The sequence below is a fragment of the Trichosurus vulpecula genome, chromosome 9 (assembly GCF_011100635.1).
Source record: "Trichosurus vulpecula isolate mTriVul1 chromosome 9, mTriVul1.pri, whole genome shotgun sequence".
NCBI lineage: Eukaryota > Metazoa > Chordata > Mammalia > Diprotodontia > Phalangeridae > Trichosurus > Trichosurus vulpecula.
The window spans coordinates 123544428-123570714 of NC_050581.1; the positions used below are offsets into that span (position 1 = coordinate 123544428).

The following is a 26287-nucleotide window of genomic DNA, read 5'->3' on the forward strand; positions in this document are numbered from 1 at the left end:
TCATTTAACAGACTGCATTTCTCATATGGAAAAGAGGAAAGATATTTCACATAAACCCTGAGAAACTTCCAAATACCTTCAACCCAAACATCTTTAACTTTTTGTAACTCCTTCCAGGAAAGAAGACATATACAAAGGTTCAAGCTCAATCAAATGCACTCACTTGGAAATAACTAAAGAAATACCCAGATAAAGACTTGTCCTCTTACCTTATCTGCTGCAGGGAAATGGGCATTTTGATTTGCTGATAATAATCAGGGTATTTTTTCTTCGAAGGCAAATGGAAAAACGGTTCTGCTATTAGCTGTCCTTGGTTATTCCGACAGCTCCTAACAGTATCGTACAGCTGATAAAGGGGATTGGAAACATCCATAAAGGAAGTAATACTCTCTGCTTCTGACTCCCCTTCTTCATAACGAGCTGCTAGAAAGACAAAAAAGAGTGTTTTTGAGGATTTTTTTTGGAAAATGAAATTTTTAAAAATCCCTTAAAAGTACTTTGTTAACCTGCATAACCAAGGCATGTATTCTTAAAGAGTAATTGGTTTCAAAAACTAGCTTCTCGCTGCAATTATTGATAACCCCAGGAATGCTTAACAGTGTGGGTAATAAAGTCACTTACACTGTTTCCCAAAGGATCGATGCTCAAGGTCATGAACACTAGGAATATCGATGATCCAACCACACCCCACTAAGTCTGTTTTGCCCATTCATTTGATGTCCTTGGACTGCTGTACTTTGGGTTCATGCCTGCTTTTTATAGTTTGTCTCCTTGATGTCACTTTTTATTGGTGCCAGGGCACCTGAGGAGTCTTCTTTTTCTAATAAGCTTTTTTAGTCTATAGGCTAGGAAAGCAAATAACCAAGTTTGTTAGAATTGTTTCACAATGGGGCTATGAGTGAGGGGCAGATGGGCTCTTTTATGAATAAACTATGTCTGATATAACGCACGAATCCTGTGCTGGTCTCTACTATGGCAACCTTTTCCTCTTTTGGCTGACTCTCAGGTTCTCCCTTATCTTCAATCTCTCTCTAGTTACAGTCACAAGTTTATTCCCTGATGCTAACAGACATGCCCCAAACTCCCAGATCCTCCTATCTCCTAGAGGCATTCCCCCTAAAGGTTTCTAGAAAAAGCTGCCTATGCTTGTCTTGACTTCCTCTCCTCTCACTCTCTTCTAAATCCTCCGCAATCAGGTTCTTCACTTCATTCTACTGAAATTGTTCTCTCCAAATCTTGCTTGCCAATAGTGATGACCTTTCTCAATCTTCCTAACCATGCTGTTATGCTGGATACCCTCTGCTCTCTGGGCTTTCACAACACTCCTTTCTATTGGTTCTTCTCCCATTTGACCACTCCTTTTCAGCCTTCTTTGCTGGCTTATCATCCATACCCTATTTCCTAACTGCAGTTCTACCCCAAGGTGCTGTCCTAGACCCTTTCTTCCTCTTTCATCTCCATAAAGAAGAATCTCAGCTCACTATATCCAGCTTTCAGCTTTCTCTTGAACTCTAGTCATCATCACGTACTGCTTATGGGATACTACAAACTGAACATCCCATAGGCACCTCAAATTCAACACATCCAAGACATTATTTATTTTGCTCCTGGCTCCCCAACCTTTCCCTCTTCTAAACTTCCCTATTTCTCTCAACAGGGTGGCCATTATTTCAGTTGGTGTCTCCTTCAACTCCACTCTCACTTACCCCCTCTGTTCAGCTGCTAAGTCTTCTCATTTCTATCTTCCCAATATCTCTCACACTCGTCTTCTCTCCAATCACACAACTGAACTAGGGTGGCAGTGGTATGAGTAGAGAGAAGGAGATGGATGTGAGGTAAGAGCTCATCACCTCTTACCTGGACTATTAAAATAGCCTCAAAACAATCTCCTGGCCTCTAGTTTTTCTCCCCTGCATTCCATCCTCCATGGAGCAGCCAAAGTCATTTTCTTAAAGTACAGGTCACAATGTCAGCTACTCAATAAACTCCTATTACCCCCAGGATCAAATATAGATTTTTATGTTTGGCATTCAAAGCTTGACACAACCTGCCACTAACCTACTTGAGAGGCACAATACTGTAGTGGATGACAAAGTGTAGTCAACTAATGAGCATTTATTAAGTTTCTACTGCAAGCCAAACACTGGACCAGACCAGGAAGATTCTAGGACAGAAGTAAAGCAGTTCTACCCTTAATTATCTGGCGAGGGGTGAAGCCACAACATAAATGGGGTGGGGGAGCCTGAAGGCACTAACAGTCAGAGGGAATCAGGAAAGGCTCGAGGTAGGTGTTGCCGCTTGAGCTGAGCCTAGAAGGAAGAGAGATTCTGAAAAGTGGGGGTAAAGATGGAGGACGTTCCAGACAGGAGGGACAGTCAATGCAAAGCCCAGAGACAGGATGGGGAGTTACTTGCATGAGGAGCAGTAGGAAGGAGGGTCCGAATGGACCATGTTATACTATGAAAGGGAGCGTGTAGAGATTGAAAGGTAAAAATCACTAACATTTATACAAGCACTTTAAGGTTTGCAAAGCACCTTCCATGCACCATTCTCATGAGCCCCACAACACCCGTGTGATGTAGATGCTGTCATTATCCCCATTTTACAGATGCAGAAACAACAGTCCAAGGACACTAAACACATGGGCAAGGCAGACTGCGATCACTGATGTTCACATTGTTCATAACCTTAAGCATCAGTGTTTTGGAAAACAGTGTAAGTGACTTATGAGAAAACCAGAGCCAAGAGAGGGTGAGTGACTTGGGTTATGTAACAGGGTCATACAGGTAATAAATACCTGAGGTAGCATTTTAACCCATTTTAAATGAGTAATTTCCATGCAAAAGACTAAGGGTTATAGAAAATTATACGGTTATCTTTTTTTTAAGTTTTAGTTAATTTTTTTTAATCTCCTAGATTCACTTCGTCTAGGAAAAGTGGTTTAGAAACCCAAAATTGGAGGGCTAGATAGTAAGTACAAATTTTCTTGTTTTAGATTGTGAACTCCGTGAGGGCAGGGCCCGACTGTCTTTTGTCTCTGGATACTCAGTGCTTAGCACACTATGTGCCACAGCCTGGCACGTAATAGGCACTTTGAATAGTGTTGGATGGTTTACTCCACACTCATTCAGTTTCAGACTCAGCTCATTGGTAGCATTTGTCCAAGGTATCATTGCTTACCAACAACTACTATTTCTTCGGCTTTGGGATTTACAAGCAAAAAGCTAAGATTAAGAAACATGTACACATATGCCAGTAGAATAGGAGATGAAGAAGGAAGAAGAAACACTATTAATACTGATAATATACAAAACGCCTAAAAGAAGGCTAACTTACGTTTTTAACTAGACTGTATCAACATCTCAATAATAAAGAAAGAATTATATCAATCGGGTTTATTTGGTAAAATGTTACTAACCACAATGGGGTCCAAATGAAAGCCTAACAAACATAAATCATAGATCAGTTTTCAGAAGGCTATTTTATTAAAATAAGAGAGAAGTTTCCAACATATATGTCACTAACTCACATGTGTCACTTTGGCAACATTTCCATTTTCTGTCAGCACTGGGAGTTGACAGGCCAAAACTAAGAAATTTTACCAGATTTCTACATGCAAATATATTCTGCTTTCCTTTACTAGTATATCTCTGAAAGGTTCATTGGTATATTTTCCTACACAGGTTAATTAGAGGGTAGAAGAAGGCCACCGAGTAGAAATGATAGGAACTCTTGATTTAAAAGTGTACTGTTGAAGACATTGATGCAAATATACTTGAAATTCTCAGATGATGAGGGCTAGGTAGTATTAATGTATATCACTCATGGAAGCCAGAAGCACAATTTTTATCATATATAGCATGCTCTTATGTGTTTCCCTCCCACATACACACATATGTATTATAATTGGATATGTTGTGTAAATAAAAGAATAAAGTCAAAGAAACCTGATAAGCTACTAAGTATGCAAGAAAAAAGGCAACAATTAATTTTCAGTATCCATGCTAATAGGTGTTAGAGGAGGAGCCTTAACGTTCGTTTTGAACAGAGTATAATACTCTGTAAATTTGAAATTCCAGCAAAACTACAAGATGGTATTTTAAAGGCCTGATTCAGAAGTTAGAAGCTGTCTAAGTCATCCATTCCACTTTGTTGCTGTTCCTCAATGGATCTTAAGAATGAATTGTATCACCTCTCAAACTAATACAAAGCACCATTTTACAGTGGAACGGGCCCTCCTTTCTCTGAACTTGCCGATTCACATCTTTCCTAGGTAAGGTTATAATTATTTTGGCCTAATTTTTTTTTTTACAGTTGGAAGCTAGAACAAAAGATCTTGTTTCCATCAGAAGATGTACTTAAGCTCAGCAAGTGACAATATCAATAGCAATGTCCAAAGATCCTGGCAAATGTTTCTAATTTCTGTAACCCACTGTCAAGTAATTCAGTTTTCTGAATGGTAACAGTAATTAATGGTTTATAGCTCCCCAAAAGGGGGGCACTAGTTAGAACATCCTGTCAATCAATAAGTCAAGTAGCATTTATTAAGTGCCTACTATATGCCCAGCACTGTACAAAGGCATAAAATAGGGAGATGTATGACCACTAGAGTGTTTGTCATCATCATGAACGATGTCCAGCAGAGTCCAAATGAAAGAGAGATTGTCTACGAATGTTGAAGTCCTCTAAATCTTCCTGTTTGTGGATGACCTTATTCTGGAAGCATCAAGCCCCATAATAGGGCTGTCTCCTAAATGAGATCCATAATAACTCCAAGGAGTTTGGACTAAAAATCCATGCAGGAAGAGCAAAATGAATAAAGAATGCCTACTGTTTGGACTGGATAGAAAACCTGAGGCTGGCTCTCATGCATCAGTACAGATACCTTGGACAAATGCTACCAATGAGCTGAGTCTGAAACTGAACAGGAGGAGCAGAGTGGGCCAGATTGCATGGCACAGTACTTTTAATACAAGTTTCTTCCTTAAAAAAAAAAGGCCAACTTTCTTAATAACAATATTTTTCCAGGAATGTAATATTGTTCTAGGCAATGAAATATTATAGTTTCCAAAGAGATGAGGCTGAGGATCACTCAAAGGTTAACGGAGAGGTGCATGGTAAATGTGAGCAGCCTGCAACACATTATAAATAAGGAACTCTTCCAGAGAAAAAGTGTCAAGGATGTGATTAGAGAAATATATAAGTAGAAAAAGAAATGGGAGTGAGAGTGAGGACTAACTGACAGGTGGATTTTGTGAGGTATAATGTCAAGAAGAGGAGAAGATAGAATACTGAATGAAGTGCCTAGGAAGGCTTTACAGGAGTAGGTGGACAAGAGCTGCACTGGATGGGCAGCCATGGAAGGGCTGTGGTCTCTTTCACTGGACGGAGTGTCTGCATTGATGGGACCAAAGATTAATTAGTGATGGGGACTACGAAGTGGAAGAGTGAAATGGGATGCAATCTGGGAAATCTGTTCAGGTATGTCTTAAATTTTTTAGAATAGAATTAACAGGTATACTAGATGATTCATTTGTTAGTGGTCTCTCTTTCTTGAATCACAGGTTAGGATTTGGAGCTTTAAGAGCCCTTAAAAAGAGATCACCTAGTTCAACCCACTCATTACAGATTAGGGGTCCAGGGAGGTAAAGTCACATATGTGCCAAATAGCAAAGCCAAGATCTGACCCTAAGTTCTTTGTCAGCAAATACCCATCTCTGTACAACAGACAAATGCTGAATCTCTCACATTCCTTGGCTGGGTCCTCTAAAGAGGACTGAAGTTTGAGTTCTGGCTCTGCAACTCAGGAGATTGTGACTTTGGGCAAGTCATTTAACTGAGGCCAAGAGATGTTTTCTTGTAGGTAACATGAGGAGGTTCAACTAGATGATCTCTAAGGTCCCCAAAGCTTTAAATCATATGATCCTTCTGCACTTGCCAGACTGTAGTATTTATATGCATGTCTTATTTTCCACTAGTAGACTGTAAGCTTCTTAAGGACCAGAACTAGACCTCGTGTCACCTTTATATTCCTAGCACCTAGGACACCGTCTTAAGGAAATCATAAGATCACGGAGAGAGAACAGGAAGGGACCACAGACAACACTAAGTCCCAAACTCTTGTTTTACAGATGAGGCACCTGAAGTCCAAAGACAGAATGACTTGCCTACAATCACCTTAGGAGTATGTGACAGGCAGAATGTGAATCCAGACTGTTGGACTCCAAACTCAGCAAGCTGTTTGATTCTAAATTTCAATGTCTGTTGAACTGAATTACAAATACAAATATCAAGGGTACAAATTTTAAAAATCTAAAACTCAATTTTAAAAGTAAAACTGTCAGACGATAAGATATACCCGCACAGCTGTTCTGTTTAGAAGTTGTTTACTTTAACACTGAACCCACAATATTAATTTTTATTCCTTTGGTTGGGTTTCTTTAAAGAATACTAGCAATTTAAGGTATTATGCTGATTGCAGGCAACAACACATTAGACAGTCAGGAGAAAATGATGTGACACTGGAAATATAACTAAACTACTGGAGATTCTAATATGATGTGAATTTCTCTATATGAGATTCTGAGTGCTTCTGAGATTTATCCAATTAGCCACCATACTTTGTAAATTAGGATCTATGTTAGGGGAATTTTTTCTGTCTTTATCCAGCGACAAGTCTCAAAGCAAAATAAAATACAAACTTTCGCTACTTTCACCAATCATAGCAGTTACTTGAAGTTTAGTCAAAGAGTCTATTTCTAAAACTATAGAAACTCTTAACAAAGTCATAAGCACACAAAAAAAACACAAAGCACTTAAAGCAAATTGGGACAATTTCACTCATTCAGCAAGATTTCCTAAAGAAAGGTTAGAATTGTTCAGGATTCGGTTCCTACCAGCTAAAGCGGCATCCTCATCACTTTCTGAGCCGTACTGGAGTGCCATAGTTATTGCTGATAAACGACCCCCTTGGACTGCTCTTTTATTACTGCAAATGAAAATGAAAAATAAGGACAGGAGAAAAAGTTAGGGTAATTAGCTACTTTTTTAAAAAAAGATATCACTCAAAAATATATATACAAATTTGTATACATACATGCATCTATATGCCCACATATATATGCCCATATATATATTCCTCTTCCTAACCACCACTTGCACTTATCTTTATATTTTTTAACATCCACCATCTAAGAACTGTGGGGAAGCAAAGTGGCACAGTGGATAGAGTGCTGGGCCTGGAGTCAGGAAGTCATCTTCCTGAACTCAAATCTGGCCTCAGACACTTACTAGCTTTGTGACCCTGGGCAAGTCACTTAACCCTGTTTGTCTCAGCTCCTCATCTGTAAAATGAACTGGAGAAGGAAATGGCAAAACTACTCCAGTACCTTTGCCAAGAAAAGCCCAATGGGATTATGAAGAGTTAGACACAACTGAAAAAGAACAAAATGTAAGAACTGCGGTCAAAGCTGAGACAGTAGACGATTTTTTAGTATGACATTATTCTGATTAGGTACCGGTAAGAGAAATCGCTACAATACAGAAAATAAAGGGTCTGGGGGAATCTACAGTAGATAATACAAACTTGCCACCTGACTCCCTTCTAGTACAGAACGGCAATACTTCTAATTTTCAGAACAAAAAGAACCTGGCTATAAGTGTATAGAAATTCCTCACTGAGGAAAATGACGTGCCATTCTTCTAGCATCTTATTCACTCAAATATACACATTATTTTACAGTTTGTCTCCTTTAAACAAATTATATTTTGGGAGTTTATATTCTGTCATATCTCTGTTGGTTACTGGCTAGTATTAATAACTACTCTCAATGGCTTCTGCTTAGAATTTTTTTTCCTGTTAATTATTAGGCTTTTGCTTGTTTTTCTAATTCAAAATATGAGATAAACATTTCTAAGAGGTATAATGGTGTGATGGATAAAGCACTAAACTCCCAGGCAGGAAGGCTTGGGTTTAAGTCCTTTCATAGATACATAGTGACTCTGGGCAAGTCACTTAATAGCTCAATGCTTAAGGCAACTCTCTAAGACTACATGTAGAGAACAGCTGCAGATCTGCATTTTGTTTCCTCACTGGGAATTTTTCACAATAATGAAATAATAGGTCTAGACCAAAGGTAAAAAAACCCTCCAAAACAGAGCAAATTGATTAGTGCTTGAGGAAAGAACCAAAAAGACATTTATCAGTGTTGAATCATGCTTATCCAGAGAATATATATCAATAACAAGAAATGCAACAGTCTTTTTCTTCTTTTAAGATACAATTCCATTACGGGTCTTAACGCATAAAGCTTTAAGGTCTTCATGAAACACATTCCCTCTTCATATCCTTAGGCATGTAAAAACATGTTTTAAAAGAGTCATAGTTGGTTTTCATGAAGTATTTCCTGATCTCCCCAAATACTAGGACCTTGTCTCCCAAACTAACTGATACTGAATTACTTTGCAATGTTTTTATTCATTAACTTTATATTTATGCTGTATATATTTCTATACATACTTGTAAGCTTATTGTGAGTAGAGATTGTTTCTTTCTTTCTTTTTTTGTACTTATATTCTCACAGGAACATGGCAGGTGCTTAATACTTACTGATTCATTAGGAAAAATTCAATTAGTGATGGATTAGGAAGCAAAGGATTTGAAACAGATAATCTTCTGTTCATCTTATTAAGCTTATAAACAACATGCTATTTAAAAAGCTTATACTTTGTCATTTTCACAAACAGCAATTCTTTTGACTGAAATGAGGGTATCACAGAAATATCCTTATCTACAGGTTAAAGGACTACAAGAAATAAAAGAAAATTATGAAGTATATATTTTTTTTCCACAGAGATACGTGTAGTACACAGCAGTAACTTGCTGTTAATAGAAAGCAAACAGATTTCAGCTTTGTAATATCAACAAAGGACAGTTTGGTGGCACAGTGGATAGAGTGCCAGGGCTGGAGCCAGGAAGACTCATCTTTTTGAGTTCAAATCTGGCCTCAGAAACTTACTAGCTGTACGACCCTGGACAAGCCACTTAACCCTCTTTGTCTTAGTTTCCTCATCTGTAAAATGAGCTGGAGAAAGAAATGGCAAACCTCTCCAATATCTTTGCCAAGAATACCCCAAATCGGGTCATGAAGAGTCAGACACGACTAAAACTACAGAACAACATCAATGAAGGAGAGTAATTAAAAGCCTTAAGGCCCTTTATCATAAAAAATCTTAAAGTCCAAATTTGGGGTCTTCTAATCATGGTACCTCAATGCTTTCTGGGAAGCCAGTAATTTAAACCATGGAAGGATTAATAATATTTTTTATACTTACATAGTACTATCTACTTTTAAAAAGTCTTTTTCATTGATGTCTTTGCTTTTATATAGCATTCTTTTTTGAATATATTTCTACCCCTCTCCTACTCAGTTAGCCATCCCTTGTAACCAAGATTAAAAAAAATGAAAAACAAAAAACAGTGCAGCAAACCAAACTAACATACTGACAATGTTTGACAACATATGCAACATTCCACACACCTAGTAGCCAACCTCTACAGTGAAAAGGAGGGAGGTGTAATTTCTTGATGTTTCAACGGAGCCAAGGTTGGTCACAATTACACAGCATGCAATTTCTTTGTTGTTGTTATTTCTATTTAGGGCTACATAATTTTCAAAGAAATTCTATATGTATTCTCAAAAAGTTCTCACAGCAGTAATGATTCTACTTCAAATTAGTATCAGGCAAAGCTATTGAGATTTTGCAACCAATGTGCAATGCTCGATTATTTCTCTTACCGATAATATTTGCTGGTAGGATTTCTCTCTTCACTAAGGCTGCCCTTACCCTGTGAAGAACCTGTCAGCTTGGCTGCAGCCAAATTGGATGGAGTCCTGTTCAGAAATGAGACAACTGAGAGGCCCAAGTCCCAACTGATACAATAAAGAAATCATGACACTCAGCAAACAAGAAGTCAGAAAGCAGTGACAAGAAGTCATGATGGGCAGATAAGAAACCTTAGAGACCATCTATCTCAACTTTCTCATTTTATAGATGAAGAAACAGACTGAGCTGTCTCAGCTTACCAAACTAGTGAACAGCTGAGTCAGGACTAAGTCTTTCTACCTTTCCACAGTACCTACCTAGACTTGGGTTAACAGAAATGGGTTAATAACGTGGTGGCAATTGTTTTTTTTGCTAGTACCATTTTTTTTTTCCCCAAGAGACTGTAAAGAGATGGTGATGGATATATAGAGCCATGGGAGGTGTCACTGGAAAGATACTGAGTGTCAGCGGTAGAACTCTCATTTAAATTATAATAATGTCTCTGCAAGAAGAAGGGACTGTGGGTAAGTTATATGGAACTCCATCCAAATCCCATGATTAATTTTATAATTATGAAATGAAATGTGAATGCTTTTTTTTTTAAGAAAAAAACTACATTAATCTTCCTGAAAGGTAAATATACCAGATTATAAAAACCTAAGACCCATTTAGACCCCATGTTCTGAGGAAAACTTTTTACCCACCTTATTCGAAGGCTTGACTTGGCCATTTCAACATGTTCAATTTCTGCTTTTTTCAAATGAAATATTTTTTTAATTGAATTTGCATCCTGTTAAAATAAAAATTATTTGGTTTAGTAAGTAAATAAAATTTTTATAAGGTAAAACAAAGTCTCATTCCTTCTTCTATAGCACACATTACATGAAGAAAAGTCTTCCAAGCCACATTCAAACTAATGCTCCTCACTGTTTTTACAAGGCCACCTGATCCCCACTCCAAGCCTTCACAAAACTGTCACTGATTCAGTGGAGCTATACAGACCTTCCTGGATCTGTCACAGAAAGTATGGCATACTAAATAAAAAGAAAGTAAAGCATTGAAAATAAATGGAATGAAAAGGTAAGATAATATAATAACCAATACTCGTTTACCTTAGACTAAAAGTGGAAGGTTATGGACCTTTTCAGTTTGGAGGTTATACATGTCAGCAGAAAGGTTTTTTGGGTGAATACAGAGGCTCAGACCAACTGTAAGCTATTAGCTTCAATATCTAAAATCCAAACTAACAACTCATTCTAGGAACAAAATATTTTCTCTTGTCTTTAAATTATGAAAATTAAAGCCAACTTCTTCATTCAAGGCAGTGGTCACTACTAAGACATGATGTTGTATAATAGGTAGCATTTACATACGCTTTAAGGCATACAAAGCACTTTACAAATATTATCTCAATTTATCCCCACAACAACCCTGGAAGGTAGGTACTATTATTATTCCCATTTCATGTTTTACAGATGAGGAAACTGAGGCAGGCCAAGTGACTTGGTCAGGATCACACAGCTAGTATCTAAGGCTGGGTTTGAACTCAGGTCTTCCTGATTGCAGGACTACACTATCAAATATGGTCTCTGAATCAGATGTTTTTGTTTTTCTTTGTCACAAGGGAAGGTATGGTTTGGAGAGAGGTAGGTGGGAAATGATTATAACATAAAGCCAAATGCATCAACAAAACTCTTTTCTTAAAAAGAATAAGAGCATAATTTTCTGTTAGCTATAGCAGCAAGTAATTCTAAAAATAAAACTATAAAAATGCCTTAATAAAGACATCATAGGACTAAAGAAAAGAAGCTCATAGCTCTAACTTGATTCAACTTTGGAGATTTCTTTTGATGTCTTTGAAACTTATTGTCATCTTTCCAATAAGAACTGCAGGTGTTAGGATCAGTGTCTTCAAGATTGGAGGCTTTACCAAAAATTTCTCCAAGTCATCTTGCTATGCTTTGCTGATAGGCATGTTTGTCAATTCCAAATGAACTTTCATTAATTTGGAGTGAATCTATAAAGGCCTCAAAGAGCTTTAAGGACTTGCCCATAGTCATCTTCCTATGATCATAGCCAAGACATGTACCTACATCTCTCTTGATCCTAAATCCAATGCTTCCTCCCCTCCCCCAGACTTTGCTACTTTTACTAACTTCAAACCAAGGAGATAAGACAACTCACATTAAAAGTATGCTATATGAACTATTCAACACATTTACAACTTACTTAATAACATGAAAGTCAGAAAGTGGCAAAAAAGACCCCCCCAAAACCCTAACGACCTATTAGAAACTAACCTTGAATACTTGAGACCCAGGTTCATTGTAGGTTTTGGCATTTTTAGCTAGGAGATCTATATCCTTTGCCATTGCATGGATACTTTTATAACTCCCATTCTATGAAAATAACAAAACAGGCAATAAATGTTAGAGAAAGTTACTAAGAATTTTAAAATCGATTATATATTTTAAAACTTCAGTGGAGGCCCAAATCTTTAAAAAAAACACTCAAATAACTAACATATGCAATCATTTAATCTTATCTTATTATTATGGGCAATTAAGCAAGTTTTTAATCATTTAAAGCAAAACATGATTCAGTTTTTAGACAATACGAAGCAATATGCAGATTGTCTGTTTTTTTAAAAAAGGCAGAAAATAGGAAAAGGAGAGGATACGCATAAGCAAAGGCAGAAATGGACAGGGTTTTTTCTGGAGACAAAAGAGACTGAGGTGTTAAAGAGGTTTGACTATGCTAAAAGAAAACCCAAAGAGACTGGCATGGTTCTCATAGCCCTTCTACATCTTAGTCAGTGGGTTTCATGAGTGGCTAGGCTAAAAAAACGGATCACCTGGGTATCAAATTTCTCATAGGGAGCCATGCCAAACTTAACTGGCTAGGTCTTGGACAAGAGATACCTATTTTATCCTCATGGGTGTACTTGAACTTTTCCCAGTGCCTTACCATGAGTATGTGCTTCACTGACAAAGTCTTTGGGAACACAGGGTATCTCCGTGCCATGACGAGGCACTTGAGAAGGGCTACTGTGGATGTCACTGTCATAGTAACAATATTAAAAGCTTACACCTGTGCAGCACTTTATGACTTACAAAACGCTTTCCATACTCATCTCTTTTAATCCTCATAACCACTTTTTTGTGGTGGATAGTAAAAATTTTTTTATCTCCAATTTACAGAGCAGGTATCGAGTCTCAAAGAGGTTCAATGATTCCCTAAGGTCATGAGCAAAGCTGAGACCCAAACCCAGGTCTCCTGCCTCCATCACACCAGAGAGTCATTCTCGATTCTTGAAGAGCAGAGTGACATGGTGGAAGGTGTGTTTTACAAAGATCAGCCAAGTAGTACATAGGATGGACTGTAAAGAATCTGGAGCTAGAGAAATATACGATAATTCAGGTGTAAGGTGAAGAGAGCCTGGATCAATATGGTGATAGAAACAGCAAATCTAAGACATGTCTGGAAGGAGGAACCATCAGCTTGATGACAGAATGGATATGTGACTCAAAGAGATACAGATCTGGGAATAACTTGTGAGAAATCAAATTTGATGCTTCAAGGTATAAGCCAATTTTATAGGGTCACGAAAAAACATCCTTCTCCTAGAAATGTGAGAAATCCAGGATGATTAGGGAAAGGGAGACCGCATTCTTCTCAAGATCAGGCACTGGCTGTGGATGACATAGTAAGTAGGCCAGTATTTTAAAATACTGTGAAAATTTCTGTGCTCCCAAATAAGTCATAACCAATTGATTTTATTATCAAATATTAGTCAACTACATAGAAATAATAGAAATGAATTTTCCAAGTCATAAATGACTGTGATTTGTTTTATTTTTGGTCAAAGAGCAGCATTTATTCTGTCAATGAGAAAGTCTTATTTTCTGGAGAAGCAGAGAGTAGATACTACCTCCTCAAAAGCTGTAATAAGGTAACATTGCCCTCATTTGTTTACATTACATAAGCCACACACTACAGAAGCATTTCCTTCTAAATATATTTTTAAGAAGTGATTCTGTATTCTAAGCCCTTCCCTCAACCTCTCCACAAGTCCCTGGGCAGATGTACTCGGAATTACACTACATACGGTACATAGACTTCTTCATACCTGTATCTTCTGAGCAATAGTCTTAAGATCAATGGGCTCCTTAATTATTGCATAATAGTCAGGATATTGCTGGAAAATAAAATACACATATTAAGCTTCAAGCAGTCATTTAAAGAAAGTATTATTCCACAAGGCCAAATGAGCATTTGTTTCCACAAGATGTTGAAGAGCAAAGATCCAGAAGGCACCCCAGCATTCTATCTGAAGCTATAAAGCAGGCCTGCACAACCTGTGGCTTGCGGATTGTAAGTGGCCTGTGGGCATGCCAAAGGATTTTGGGCTGCCCACAAAAACTGTAGAGAATGTTTTCTTCTACGTTTTTCGTGGACTGCCCAAAATCTTTTGGTGTGGCGCAAGAGGCTCATGGGGCCTGTGATGAAGCTTTTGGATTTTAATATACTATATAAAATATCCATCACACAACAATGTACAAATGAGGAATTTGGAGATCCTCATGAAAGTAGTATAATACTTTTTATCCCAAATTCAGAGTTGTACAACTTAAAAATATAAGAACACAAATCATCCATGCAAGAAGATAAATGGGGGAAATTCTAGAAAGGCTGTTTACACAACATTCTTTTACTGCTGTACTTACTGTGAGTAAAATGGATTTTTTAAAACTTTGAACCTCTAAGGTTTTTAGGAAAGGTGAAAAAGGCCTTCTGTTAGTTTTATGCTAAATTAAGTGTTTTTGATGAAAAGAGGATAATAATATGTAAGCTGAACCCAGTTACAGCTTTTGTGGTCATTACTGCTCTAATAATAACAGATGAGGAGGTCTATTTAAAACATATAAAAAGGATCAACCTTAAGAGTCAGGAAGATTTGGATTCAAATCCTGCCTCTGACACACACACTAGCTGTGTGGCTGTGGGTAAGTCAAGAATTTCTCAATGCCCAAGCCAACTCTACAACTAAGGCTGAGATAAGTTGCAGAGCTGTAGCAGCGGAGGGAGTTTCTAAGTCAGGAATTCCTGACACTGATGAAATCACATATTTGGAGCAAAAAGCAAAAAGGGAGACTAGAGCATAAAACAGAGTTTCAGGCCATGAGCCCTATGGACAAGACCCAGAGGTGATCTCTCTCTGACTCAGAGCTCCCGCTGTACCTGTCTTGGGGCTCTTCAGACTTCTAGCAGAGGCTGGAGATGCGGTGGAAAGAGCACTGAGCTGGCTGGCCTGCCTATGCTCCAGGCCCACAGGTGACACTAACCAAAGAGATAAAGCCTATTTTACCAGGCTGAGCCTGTTTCTTCATTTTAAAATGAAAAGACTGGACTCAATGACTATTAAGGTCCTTCTAAAATTCTATGATAATTTTCTCTTGCAGGTCTTTGTGTCTGTCTTATCTTCTCTCCTAGAAGCAGAGCCCTAGGAGCAGACACTGTCTTCTGGGGATCCCTGGGAGTCCTTCTCACAGCATTGTGCTCAACAAATATTCGACAAATGTTCACTATCAGTAGAGCTAACCGTTTGATTCCCAGAACAGAGAGGTTTTTGATTTATTTTAAAACACTACTTTCTATGGATCAAAGGCACTAAAAAAAGACAGTAAAAATAAAGCCATAGAATGAATGTCTATTTCTGTCCTTTTCAATGGTTTATTTTGTTTCTAATCCCTTAATGTGGGTGTTCTCCTAGGGTCCCCCTGAGCCCTCTTTACCTCTCTACACTCTCCCACGATGAGTTTATTCTCATGGCTTTAGCTACCACATCTATCTAGATGAATTCCAATCTGTATCTGCCATAAACACCTCAAACTTAACATGTCAAAAACAGGCCACTTAAACTTTCCAGCTAAACCTGCTTCTAATTTCAATTTCCTTTGTTTGGAGTTCAAAGTCCTTTATAATTTGACCCCCTCCTGCCTTTTTGGGCCTCTTACACCTTATTCCTCCTCCCCCACAAAGGACACTGGACTCTCTGCCCTTACTCAAACAAGGAGCCCCATCTCCTGTATCTGGGTGTTTTCACCAGCTGTCTGCAATGCTCTTCTAGCTTATTTACGTCTCCTGGCTTTCCTTCATTTCTTTAAGTCCCAGCCAAAATCCTACCTCCTACAAGAGCCTAGTGTCCCCTCACTTTGCCCATATATTATCTCCAGTTTATCCTGTATATATCTTGTTTGTAAATAGTCATTTGCATGTTGTCTCCCTCATTAGACTATGGGCTCCTTGAGGGCAAAGACTGTTTTTTTGCCTGTCTGTAGCACTTAGCACGTGGTAAGCATTTAGTAAACAATTATTGACTCTTTCTGTGGTAGCTCCATTCACTTGGGTTCCCACGTCTGTTATCCTGGGCTCATCTCCTTTCTTACATCTAACGGGTAACCAGGTCCTGCCAACTCTAACTCTTGAATTCCTTCTTTCCTCTCTATTTCTGCTGGTTCCATCCTAGTACAGAGGCCCTCATTACCACCTGCCTGGACAATAACAATAGCTTCCTAAAAGGTTTTTCCATCTCCACTCTTTCCACCTTTCAATTCATTAGACCACTGATTAATCCTTATGTACAAATTTGGTCATGCCATTCTTCTACTCAAAAATTTCCCATGGCTGCCGCCTAACCTCTGCCTGACATCTAAAGTCCCACAACTTCACCCCCTAGCCCCACCTTTCCAGTCTGATACTGTTCTTCCCTGGGGGAGTCTATGTTCCAGGGAAACCAGACACTTTTCTGGCCAATCCCTTCTGTTCCCCCTCCCCCCAATATACTCTGTGCTTGCCCCTTCTTTTAGGCTATCCCCTGTCCTTGCAAGGCCCTTCATCCACTGGAGTTCTGTCCCTCCTTTGATGTTCCCCTAGTGCTAATAATAAACTGAAGTTACACAAAAATCCCAAAAGTCACACAATTAACAGAGTTTAGGGATAGAAAAAAATGTAAAGGAAGGAGGTTTAGCAGTAACAGATTTTAAACTACATTGTAAGACAATACTTATCAAAATTGTCTGGCTAAGAAATGTATAAGAAATAGAAAGGTGGGTCAGTGGAACAGAGTAGACACACAATACATAGTAGCAAATAATTATAGGAACCTTGTGTTTGACAAACACAAAGCGTTAAGCTTCTGGGCTAAGAATTCATTATTTGGCAAAAACTGCTGGGAAACCTGGAAAGCTATATGGGCACAGACCAGTATCTTACACAATTTACCAAGATAAGGTCAAAATGGATACAGGCATCACAAGAATATTAGAAGAACATGGAATATATTACCTATCAGACTTAATGGACAGAAGAACAATTTATGAATAAACACGAGATAGAGAGCATTGTGAGGTATAAAATTGATAATTTCAATTACATTAAATTAAAAAGGTTTTGTACAAATAAAACTAATGTAGCCAAGACCAGAAGGAAAGCAGAAAATTGGGAAAAAATTTTTATGGACAATTTCTCCGATAAAGGTCTCATATCTCAAATATATAAAGAACTTTGTCAAATTTATAAGGATAGCAGTCATTCCCCAATTGTAAATGGTCAAAGGATATGAAATGGCCATTTTTCAATAAAGAAATCAAAACTAGTCACATGAAAAAATGCTCTACATCATTGATTAGAGAAATACAAATTAAAACAAATTTGAGATATTATTTCATACTTATCAGATTGGCTAAAATGATAGGAGAAAACAACAAAAGTTGAAGGAGATATGGAAAAATTGGGACACTAAGTCACTGTTGGGTGGAACTGTGAACTGATTCAACAGTTTTGGAGAGCAATTTGGAATTGTGCCCATGGGAAATGGCTGAACAAGTTGTGGTATACGATTGTGATAGAATACTACTATGCTATAAGAAATGATGAGCTGGTGGATTTTATGAAGAGTGAAATGAACAGAAACAAGAGAAAGTTGTACACAATAACAGCGATGTTGCTCTAAGAACTTTGAACAACTAAGTAATTTTGAGTATTACAAATATTCAAATCAATTACAAAGGACCTATGAAGGAAGATGCTATCCACCTCCAGAGAAAGAACTGATAAACGGAAGTACGTATAGTATGGTTTTACATATATATAATGTTTATACATACACATATATACATGTATATATACATATATACATGTGTGTGTATATACACACATATATGTATCTGTGTATAATGGTACACTTCTCTAGAGAAGGATAAGGAGGGAGGGAGAAAAAAAAGTGCATAGCAGAGAACAAAAGAAAATTTAGAAGGAAGCCAGAAAAGCAGGGTACCTTTAAAAATGATGTATAGTACTCATGTTATAGTTAAAAAAAAAATAAACAGTGTGAAATGGTAATTCATGGTTTTATACTGAATCTTCTTTTTATGTTGTGCTGTGTACATGGAAATTTTTTTTTTGTCTTTATCTATTTAACTTCAAAATGAACAGAAAATTAAAAAAAAACAACAAAAAACTAGAGCTTAGGTTTCCTTTTCAATCACATGAAAGAGAAACAAAAATTGAGATTATTTGCACTTTTTGCTATCTTGGTTGATTCAATTAAATGAACAAATGTCTTACTGAGTGCCTCCTACATTACAATCCCATGGAAGAGGAGACCCCAACATCAGCCTTCCCTAAATCCAGGCTCTGGTCTGATCATGGTCCTTGTACACGTTCCTCCTCAAGCTCCTTAGCCCTGGCTCTAACCTACTCCCAAAGGCCCCTAACTTCCTAGTCAAGACCTCGAGCAAGCTGCTTTGGCCTCTGTATACTACCAACCAAGGTAAAGGAACAAACAAGAGGGAAAAAAAAGGGGGCAAAAGGTTTTGGACTAGATGATCTCTAAGGCTTTTCAGGCTCTGACTCCTGTGAGCCATTGTCTCCTCCAAACTTGAGCCTTTCTTCAGGACTAGAGAACAAGGAATTGCTTTCTCTGTCCTTGTCACCTTTTAGTTTTCTCTAATGTTTCCTTCTACTTTCATTAAAAATACAGTAACAAAAGGAAAACAATAACCAAAAATTCTCCACATGCTTAAATCTTCTTGCTTCCTTTCCATTATTGGGAAAATAGGCATAGCCCCCTTTCTTTTATTATTCCTTCTATATGAATGCTGATGTCACGTATACTTTTGTAGCTCTCAGATATAGTCAGTCCTCCTGAGGTGAGCTCACTTCACTGGTGTGGAGTTTTAAGGGCACCATATTTCTAAATCATGCTCCAGATACTTGGAAAGTGTCCATCTTGTTCAGAAAGCACCTCCTTACTCAGAAAGGTCTTTTCTGATGCTGCTTCTTTCTCACTTACCTGGTGATGGGAAAAAATAAATGTGATGAACTAGCTTCTGTTTGAAAGCTTTCCTCTTTCTTATTTCAAAAAGGGCTAGGACTCTTACATTTTTGTATCAACAAACTTAAAAAGTCAAATGTCTTCAGTTGCAACTCACCACTTTTGAAGGAAGTTTCTGAAAAAGCTCACTTATGAGACGTCCTGATGGGTTTGTAGCTATGGCTATGGCTTCGAGAAGCTGCTCAAGGATCTCTTTCAGGTAACTTGGAGAAGACTGGCAAAGACAATAAAAATGAAAGTGACTTTGTGAGTGCTGAGAAATCTAAAATCAGTTCTGAGCAATCTGTAGTTACTAAACATGTCTGATTCATGGAGCATTTTACAATACAGGATATAAAAATTTTTATGCACGTTTAGAGAATACATTGCAGAACTGTTATACTCACATTCTACCAGGTAGAACCTTATAAAAAAAACTATCTTTTTAAAATTTTTATTTATTTATTTTTAGTTTTCATCATTCATTTCCAAAAGATTTTGAGTTCCAAATTTTCTCCCCATCTCTCCCCTACCCCCCACCCCAAGATGGCATGCATTCTGATTACCCCTTCCCCCAAGCTGCCCTTCGTTCTATTAAATGAAACTATCTTGTAACCAAAATCTTTTATTGCTTTAGTAAATAAGCCCTCTCCCTCATATTTAAAATAGATTTACATTATATTGAATTCTGTTCCAAGGTAAACTGAGTTATGACAAAATAGTAATGTCAGAAAAAAGGAAATGCATACTCTGAAGGAATGAAAGCCTAAAAGAAATAAACCTTCATGACAATCTGTTCCTTTTCTATCTATTGTTTATGATCCAAAGATAGTTGGAGTCATGAATGCTATGAAGAATTAACTCCCAAATCTACTCTCAAAGCTGGCATTAGGACTTCCTACTTTTCTTCTTATGTCTTGGCACTTTGATTGTTACCTGCATTTACCACAAGTCAGTATATATGTGAAGGCTAACTACCAGTTTGTCAGTAAATAAACATTTATCATATGTTCCAGGCACTGTGCTGCACACTGGGGACACACAAAAAGGCAAAAGACAGTCCCTGCCCTGAAGGAGCTCACAACCTAATGGGGGAAACAAGCAACCAAATATGTACAAACAAGCTCTCTCTTTCTTTCTCTCTAAACAGATCTATCTATATCACTCACACACACACTAGAATCCAGATGGGAAAGCCTTCATGCAGGAGGTAATCATAATGGCTAACGTTTATAGAGGACCAGGCTCTGTGCTAAGCACTTTATAACTATTATTTCACTTGATCCCTATAACAATCCTGGGAGGTAAGTGCTATTATCACCCCCATTTTACAGATGAGAGAGCAGAGGAAAATAGAGGTTAAGTGACTTGCCCAGGGTCACACAACTACTGAGCGTCTGAGGCTGGATTTGAGCTCAGAGCCTCCTGACTCTAGGCCTGGTGCTCTGTGCATTAAAGCGCCACCTAGCAACAGCTATGTTATGATGATTTTAGTCTTGGTGAACTACCAAACTCCAGCTAATGCAGCTGATGAAAGGATACTAGCAAATTTATACATTATATTCCTGTGTGGACTTCTACTCCCAAAGCTGACTCTCTACATAAGAGCTTCTAACTTGATTGAGCCTCTTAGCACAGGAAAGCATATATATGCCTTAACACAATCCAACTTGCTCCTACGCACTGAAGTCCTCTTCGATTTAGCTCAACCGTTTCTGTCCCCACCCCATTTAAATAAAAAACGAAACAGAACTTCCTGTGTACCATTTTACCCTGAATGTATAGATCATTTCTTTCCACCTCCTCAATCTAGCTTGAATAAAGTGTGAGTAGAGTCTATAATTGGTATGTTCAGTGAATCTATAACCCCCTACTATGTAGTAGGATATTATTTTCTGTGTATTTGGGGGCAGGCTGCTAGCCTTAAGGAATCTGATAAATTTTACTGGGGGATAAGACATGTGCACTGATAAGAAAAGACAGGGTAATTTCTGGAGCACTAACAACTAGGAGGACTGAAAAGGCCTGGGCCGATCCATGAAGGATTCTAAGAGACAGAGGTAAAAGGAGGGTACATCTCAGGTGAGGGCACAGGTGACAAGAGATGCCAAGTTGTATTCAGGACAAAGTTAAGTAGCCAGTTTGGCTGGAATGCAGATTGTGTGAAGAAGGGGAATGTAACATTTCTAAGACTGGCAAAGTAAGTGGAAGCCATAGTGTAGCAGGGTTTAAATGCTTGGCTGAGGAGCTTATATTTTATCGTAGGGGCAGTGGGAAGTCACTCAAGATTTCTGAGCAGGGTATCTGAAGCCAGTAACTACCTTCTCCTTTCTGGGTTTTTCTAACACTGCTCCTTCCTATTTGTTTGACTGCTTCTTTTCACTCTGCTGGATTTTCATCTGTATCAGAACGAACAAATGGAAGGTATCCCCTTAGGCTGTGTCCTCGACTCTCGATCCTTTCTCTCTGTCTCACTTGGTTGGGATGTATGACCTGTTCAGGAGGACTAGCACCTCCGGCATGAGGGCTTGCCAAGCCCCTTTTAGGGCTGCTCATCAACTTTTGGTTTCCACCTGATTCACTCAACTCTCACTTGTTGCTCCAAGAAGCTGTAGCATGCCCAGCGGCCATACCCATGTAAACTGTCTCAGCAGACAGGCTAAACCAGGCTGAGGGTAACCGACAGGCCTCAAACCTGGCAGTGAGTCAGGGGGACGTGAAGAACTTCCCCAGTGGAATGGGTAGATAAGAACAATTTGTTCCAATAGCTATGAAGGCAGTTATAGCAGGTGCTACAGAGAGCTTAGAGCTCAGTCAGACATCTAAGACACCAAGGTCTTCCCTCCATCCTGGACCAAAGCCAGTCATCTTGACTTCTGTCCTGCCACTGGACATTAATGACTCAGGAAGAGAGAGTGAGGCTAATGACTTTGTAAAGCTCAAATTCATGCACAAGTCAAGACATTAACTGTGGTGTCTTTGAAAACAAAGGACAACTATCTCACTTGGTAATCTCATCAGCTTCCACAGATTCAATATTTTCTCTATACAGACAATCGTCAGGTCTACATGCCTAGCCTTAGACTTTCTCCAGAGCTCCGGAGCCTACTGGAATTTTGAACTTGATGACCCATGGACACCTCAAACTCAACAGGTCTAAAAAGAACTCATTATCTTTCTTTCCAACCACACTCACTTTACACATCCAGTCAGCTGTCAGATCTCGTTGCTTCTACCTCCGCATCTTTCACATACATCACCTCATCTCCATTCACACAGCGACCACCTCTCCCTTGGACTACTGTATTAGCGTCCTATTCAGTCTCCCTAACACAACATCCATCCTCCCCACAGGTGACAAGAGATGTCCTGAAGTGTAGGCATGACAATGTTGTCCTTCATTCACACTCCAGTGGCTCTGTTACCTCTAGAATCAAACAGAAGCTCCTGAGGTCCTTTAAAACTCTCACCATCTGGGCCCTTGCTTCCTTTCCTGTCTTCTACATCACTATTCTCTACGTCATCTATAGCCCCACCACAAAGGCTTACGTGCAGCTCCTTGCATATGGAGCTTCACCTTCTCTGGCTGCTGCCCCAGGCCAAGCATGCTGTGCTCTCCTTTCTTCTCCACCACTCCCCAGAATCTCTGGCTTCCTGTGAGTCTCAGCTAGCTGCCATCTTCTGGAGGAGAATCTCCTAAAGACTAGAGATTTTCTCTCTAAGACTGCTATTCATCTATTCTGAATGGACCTTGCATATGCTTATTTACTTATAGGTGGTGTTCCACATTAGAATGCAAGTTTCTCTCCATTCTGACTACTAGATCCAGCATTCAGGTGAGTGAACTGTTAGATGAGCTGGTCTGTGGGCCCAGAGATAGTCTGTATAACCTTAGCAGTTCTCTGGCTTAGAAGGGACCGCTACTAACATTAAGACGTAACACTTTTTCAATCTATTTATTTTAAACTTAAGATACCAAAAAAAGGGGTCATCTCTTTCTCTTTCTCTCTCTCTCTCTCTCTCTCCATACACTTTAGTACATGAAAAAGGGGATATATATGAAACTGTGAATTTCTATTTCATGCTGCTGTATATATGTACATGGATACATACATATATATGTACACACACATGCATATATACATATAACACATCATCAAAACTGTTCTGCTTTAAATATAGAACCTATGCTGGATTACAGGTCGTCTTGGCGGGGAAGGGGAAGGAGAAGGAGGGAAAGAAAATCTGGAACACAAAAACCTGTGGAATTGGATGTTGTAAACTAAAAATAAGAAAATAAATTTATAAAAAAAAAAGGCTGTGAAATAGTTAGATTTATTTTGTCTAGATCAGAAGCCACATCACAGCTTGAATTAAAATCATGTATCATTCAAAAAATGATGGTTTTTAAAGGGATGACACCAAGGGGTTTCTGCTTGGTTTTCTCCTTATCACAATTAATAACAGAGCATGATTGTGGCAGATACTCTAATTTCTGATGAAATCATACATCCATTTTGCAGAATTAGCATGTATATCATGATATACAAAATGTTTATGTTATAAAGAATCCACTGGGGGGAAAAACTGTACTGCTTGTCTGTGCCTTTTTCTAACCTTCCTTCAGTTTTTTCCGCTATGCATTTAAGAAAAGGTTTAAATGGCCTTTTTTCTTTTTCATCAGTATTGTCATGGTTCTACCCTCCCTCCCAACTAAAAAATCAAAAGAAAATAAACCCTTATAACAAACAAGGACAGTCAATCAAAATGAATCTGTTCAGAGGCCATGTACAAAAATGTATGCCTCCTGCACTGAGTCTATTAGTTTCTGTCAGGAGGTAAGTAACATGTTGTAACCTAGGTTCTCTGGCGATATGGATAGTCACTGCATTGACTGGTATGCTTACATTTTTCAAAATGGTTTTCCTTTACAACGCTGTTCTCCTTGTATAAATTGTTCTGTTTCTGCTCACTTCACAATGTATCTGCTCATACCAAAATTTTCTGCAATTGTCTTTTATTTCTTATGGTACAATAATATTCCATTTCACTCATATACCACAGTTTGTTCAGCTGGTCCCCAGCTGATGGGCACCCTCTTAGATTCTAGTTCTTTCTTTCCTTTTAATCTCCCCTTTAAGATCAGAAAGTTTTTTGCTTGCAGCTATTCTCTCTCTGGTATTATCCTCCCTCTTGTCCTTTTTCTCTCTCTTATTCCCACTCAATTCCTTTGAGTTTGATATATTTCTACATTAAACTATTCAAGAGAGAGAGTGTATGTGTGCATGCATGTTCAACTCTCCTTTCTTTCTGATAAAGGTAAGGCTCAACTAATGCCTGCTCCCCTCACTCTTTTTTCCTTATTTGTATACTTGTCTTTTTATGCATGTGAATTATGAGAAAAAGGAAGCTCCCCTACCTTCTTCCTTTCATATTTCCTTTTTTCTTCCCTTAAAACTCCTTACAAAAAAGCCCCCTACCCTCAATGTCTTATGTTTTTCTTATTTACCTCCTTCAATAATCTTTGAAGACATAAATGGCTGTGAAGGGAAACTTCTTTATTTTCTCCTTCTTAGAATGTTAGCAGAACATCATCACATAGTCCCCAGTTGCTCAAATAAAATTACGTATCAAGGTTTCTTTCGACTTGCATTTGCATTTCAAAGTTCCTACTCAGCTCTAATCTATCAGAAATGCTATAAAGACTTCTATTCCATTAGAAGTTCATTATTTTGCTTGTAGCATTATATTTAGCTTTTTTGTTATTTTGGTCATAAGCCTTTATCTTTTGCCTTTTGGAATACTGTAGTCAAAGATCTTATCTCACTTCTGGTAGAATTTGCCATGTGTTGTGTGATTCTGACCACAGTTCCTTGGTACTTATTTCTGCATGAATTGGAGCATCTTTTCTTTGATGACAGAGTTCTGATTTTGGCTATGACATTCTTGGGACTTTTCCTTTTGGGGTTTCTTTCAGGAGATGATCAATTCTTCCTAACTTCACTTTACCCTCTGGTTCTAACAGATTTAAGTAGTGTTCATTTTTGATTTTATAAAATATGATGTCTTGGCTTAAAAAAAAGAAGATACTGGTATTCATGGTGTCTGATAATTCTTAAATTATCTCTCCTTGTTTTGTTTTTTAGGACAGGTGTTTTTGAGATCAGATTTCTTACATTTTCTTTTTTTTTAATCGTTTAATTTTGCTTTAATACTTTTTGCTGTCACATGAGATTACTGAATTCTGCATGGTCTTATTTAGTTTTCAGTCTGCCTATTACTTGGGTTGGGTTTATTACTTTCTCTTCTAAGCTATTTATTCTTCTTCCAATTCCTTCCTCCAGAGTTTTGATTTCATTTTTTTATCTTTTGCTTCATTTCTTCTAAGTAATCATGTAGAAAATCCATTTGTCCTTTTAGTTTCTGCATACAGTTCTTAGAGAGTTATTTTCTTCTTCTTTAGGAACATCTCTAAATTTATATTAATTTTTGACACTGGTCGGTATCTTCTTTAAGTTATTCATCTCTCCAGTTTCAGTTCTAAATTAAAGCTTTGTGCCAGGGCAGGCTCTAACCTCTGCTGCACTTCTGGGAGTGGGGGTGGTTAGCCCTAGTTAGTTGCACTCTAGATCACCTGAGTTCCTGCTCCCAGAGCTCGGCTCCTCAGGATCTTTGAGGTTTACATATAGCTTTCAATCTTTAGGTCTTCTCTGTACCTGAGAATAGGGTGATGGGGATTATGGAGTCCTGGCGTATCCTGGTCTGAGTCATGACTCCCACTAGACACTGCTGCTCTGTGGACTTCCAAGCACCCTATTCTGGGTTTACAACTACCCTGGGGTTTTCTCTGGGAGGTTCTCTGCTCCCGATACCTCCAGACACATAATCCAGTAAGCTACAGGTGTATCTAGCCCTCTTTTGGTTAAACTGAGAGGCCACTGGCTTGTTTGTGCTTGTGGCCCCCTTTCCTATCACCTGTGAGCTAATGGCTAACTTTCTGTATGGTTCTCATGTGGAAGAAGTTTCTTACTGTAGTTTCTTCTTTCTTGATCATCATTCAATCTAGCAGAAATTTCATGTTTTTGC

General features: G+C 38.3%; 1 protein-coding gene across 13 annotated transcripts in view; it reads right to left on the reverse strand.

Annotated features, from left to right (window-relative positions):
* PBRM1 (polybromo 1) overlaps window positions 1–26287 on the reverse strand; it is a 121654-nt gene that overhangs the window by 81165 nt on the left and 14202 nt on the right. For 9 of the 13 annotated variants that reach the window (XM_036737782.1, XM_036737779.1, XM_036737780.1 and 6 more), the window contains 7 exons: window positions 19320–19436; window positions 13955–14023; window positions 12126–12224; window positions 10530–10615; window positions 9798–9893; window positions 6897–6988; window positions 210–423 (listed from right to left, as the gene is read on the reverse strand). In XM_036737782.1, coding sequence (XP_036593677.1) covers window positions 210–423; window positions 6897–6988; window positions 9798–9893; window positions 10530–10615; window positions 12126–12224; window positions 13955–14023; window positions 19320–19436 — 773 coding nt within the window. The remainder of the gene's footprint in view (window positions 1–209; window positions 424–6896; window positions 6989–9797; window positions 9894–10529; window positions 10616–12125; window positions 12225–13954; window positions 14024–19319; window positions 19437–26287) is intronic. The other 4 variants (XM_036737790.1, XM_036737788.1, XM_036737784.1 and 1 more) reach the window with 1 other exon arrangement.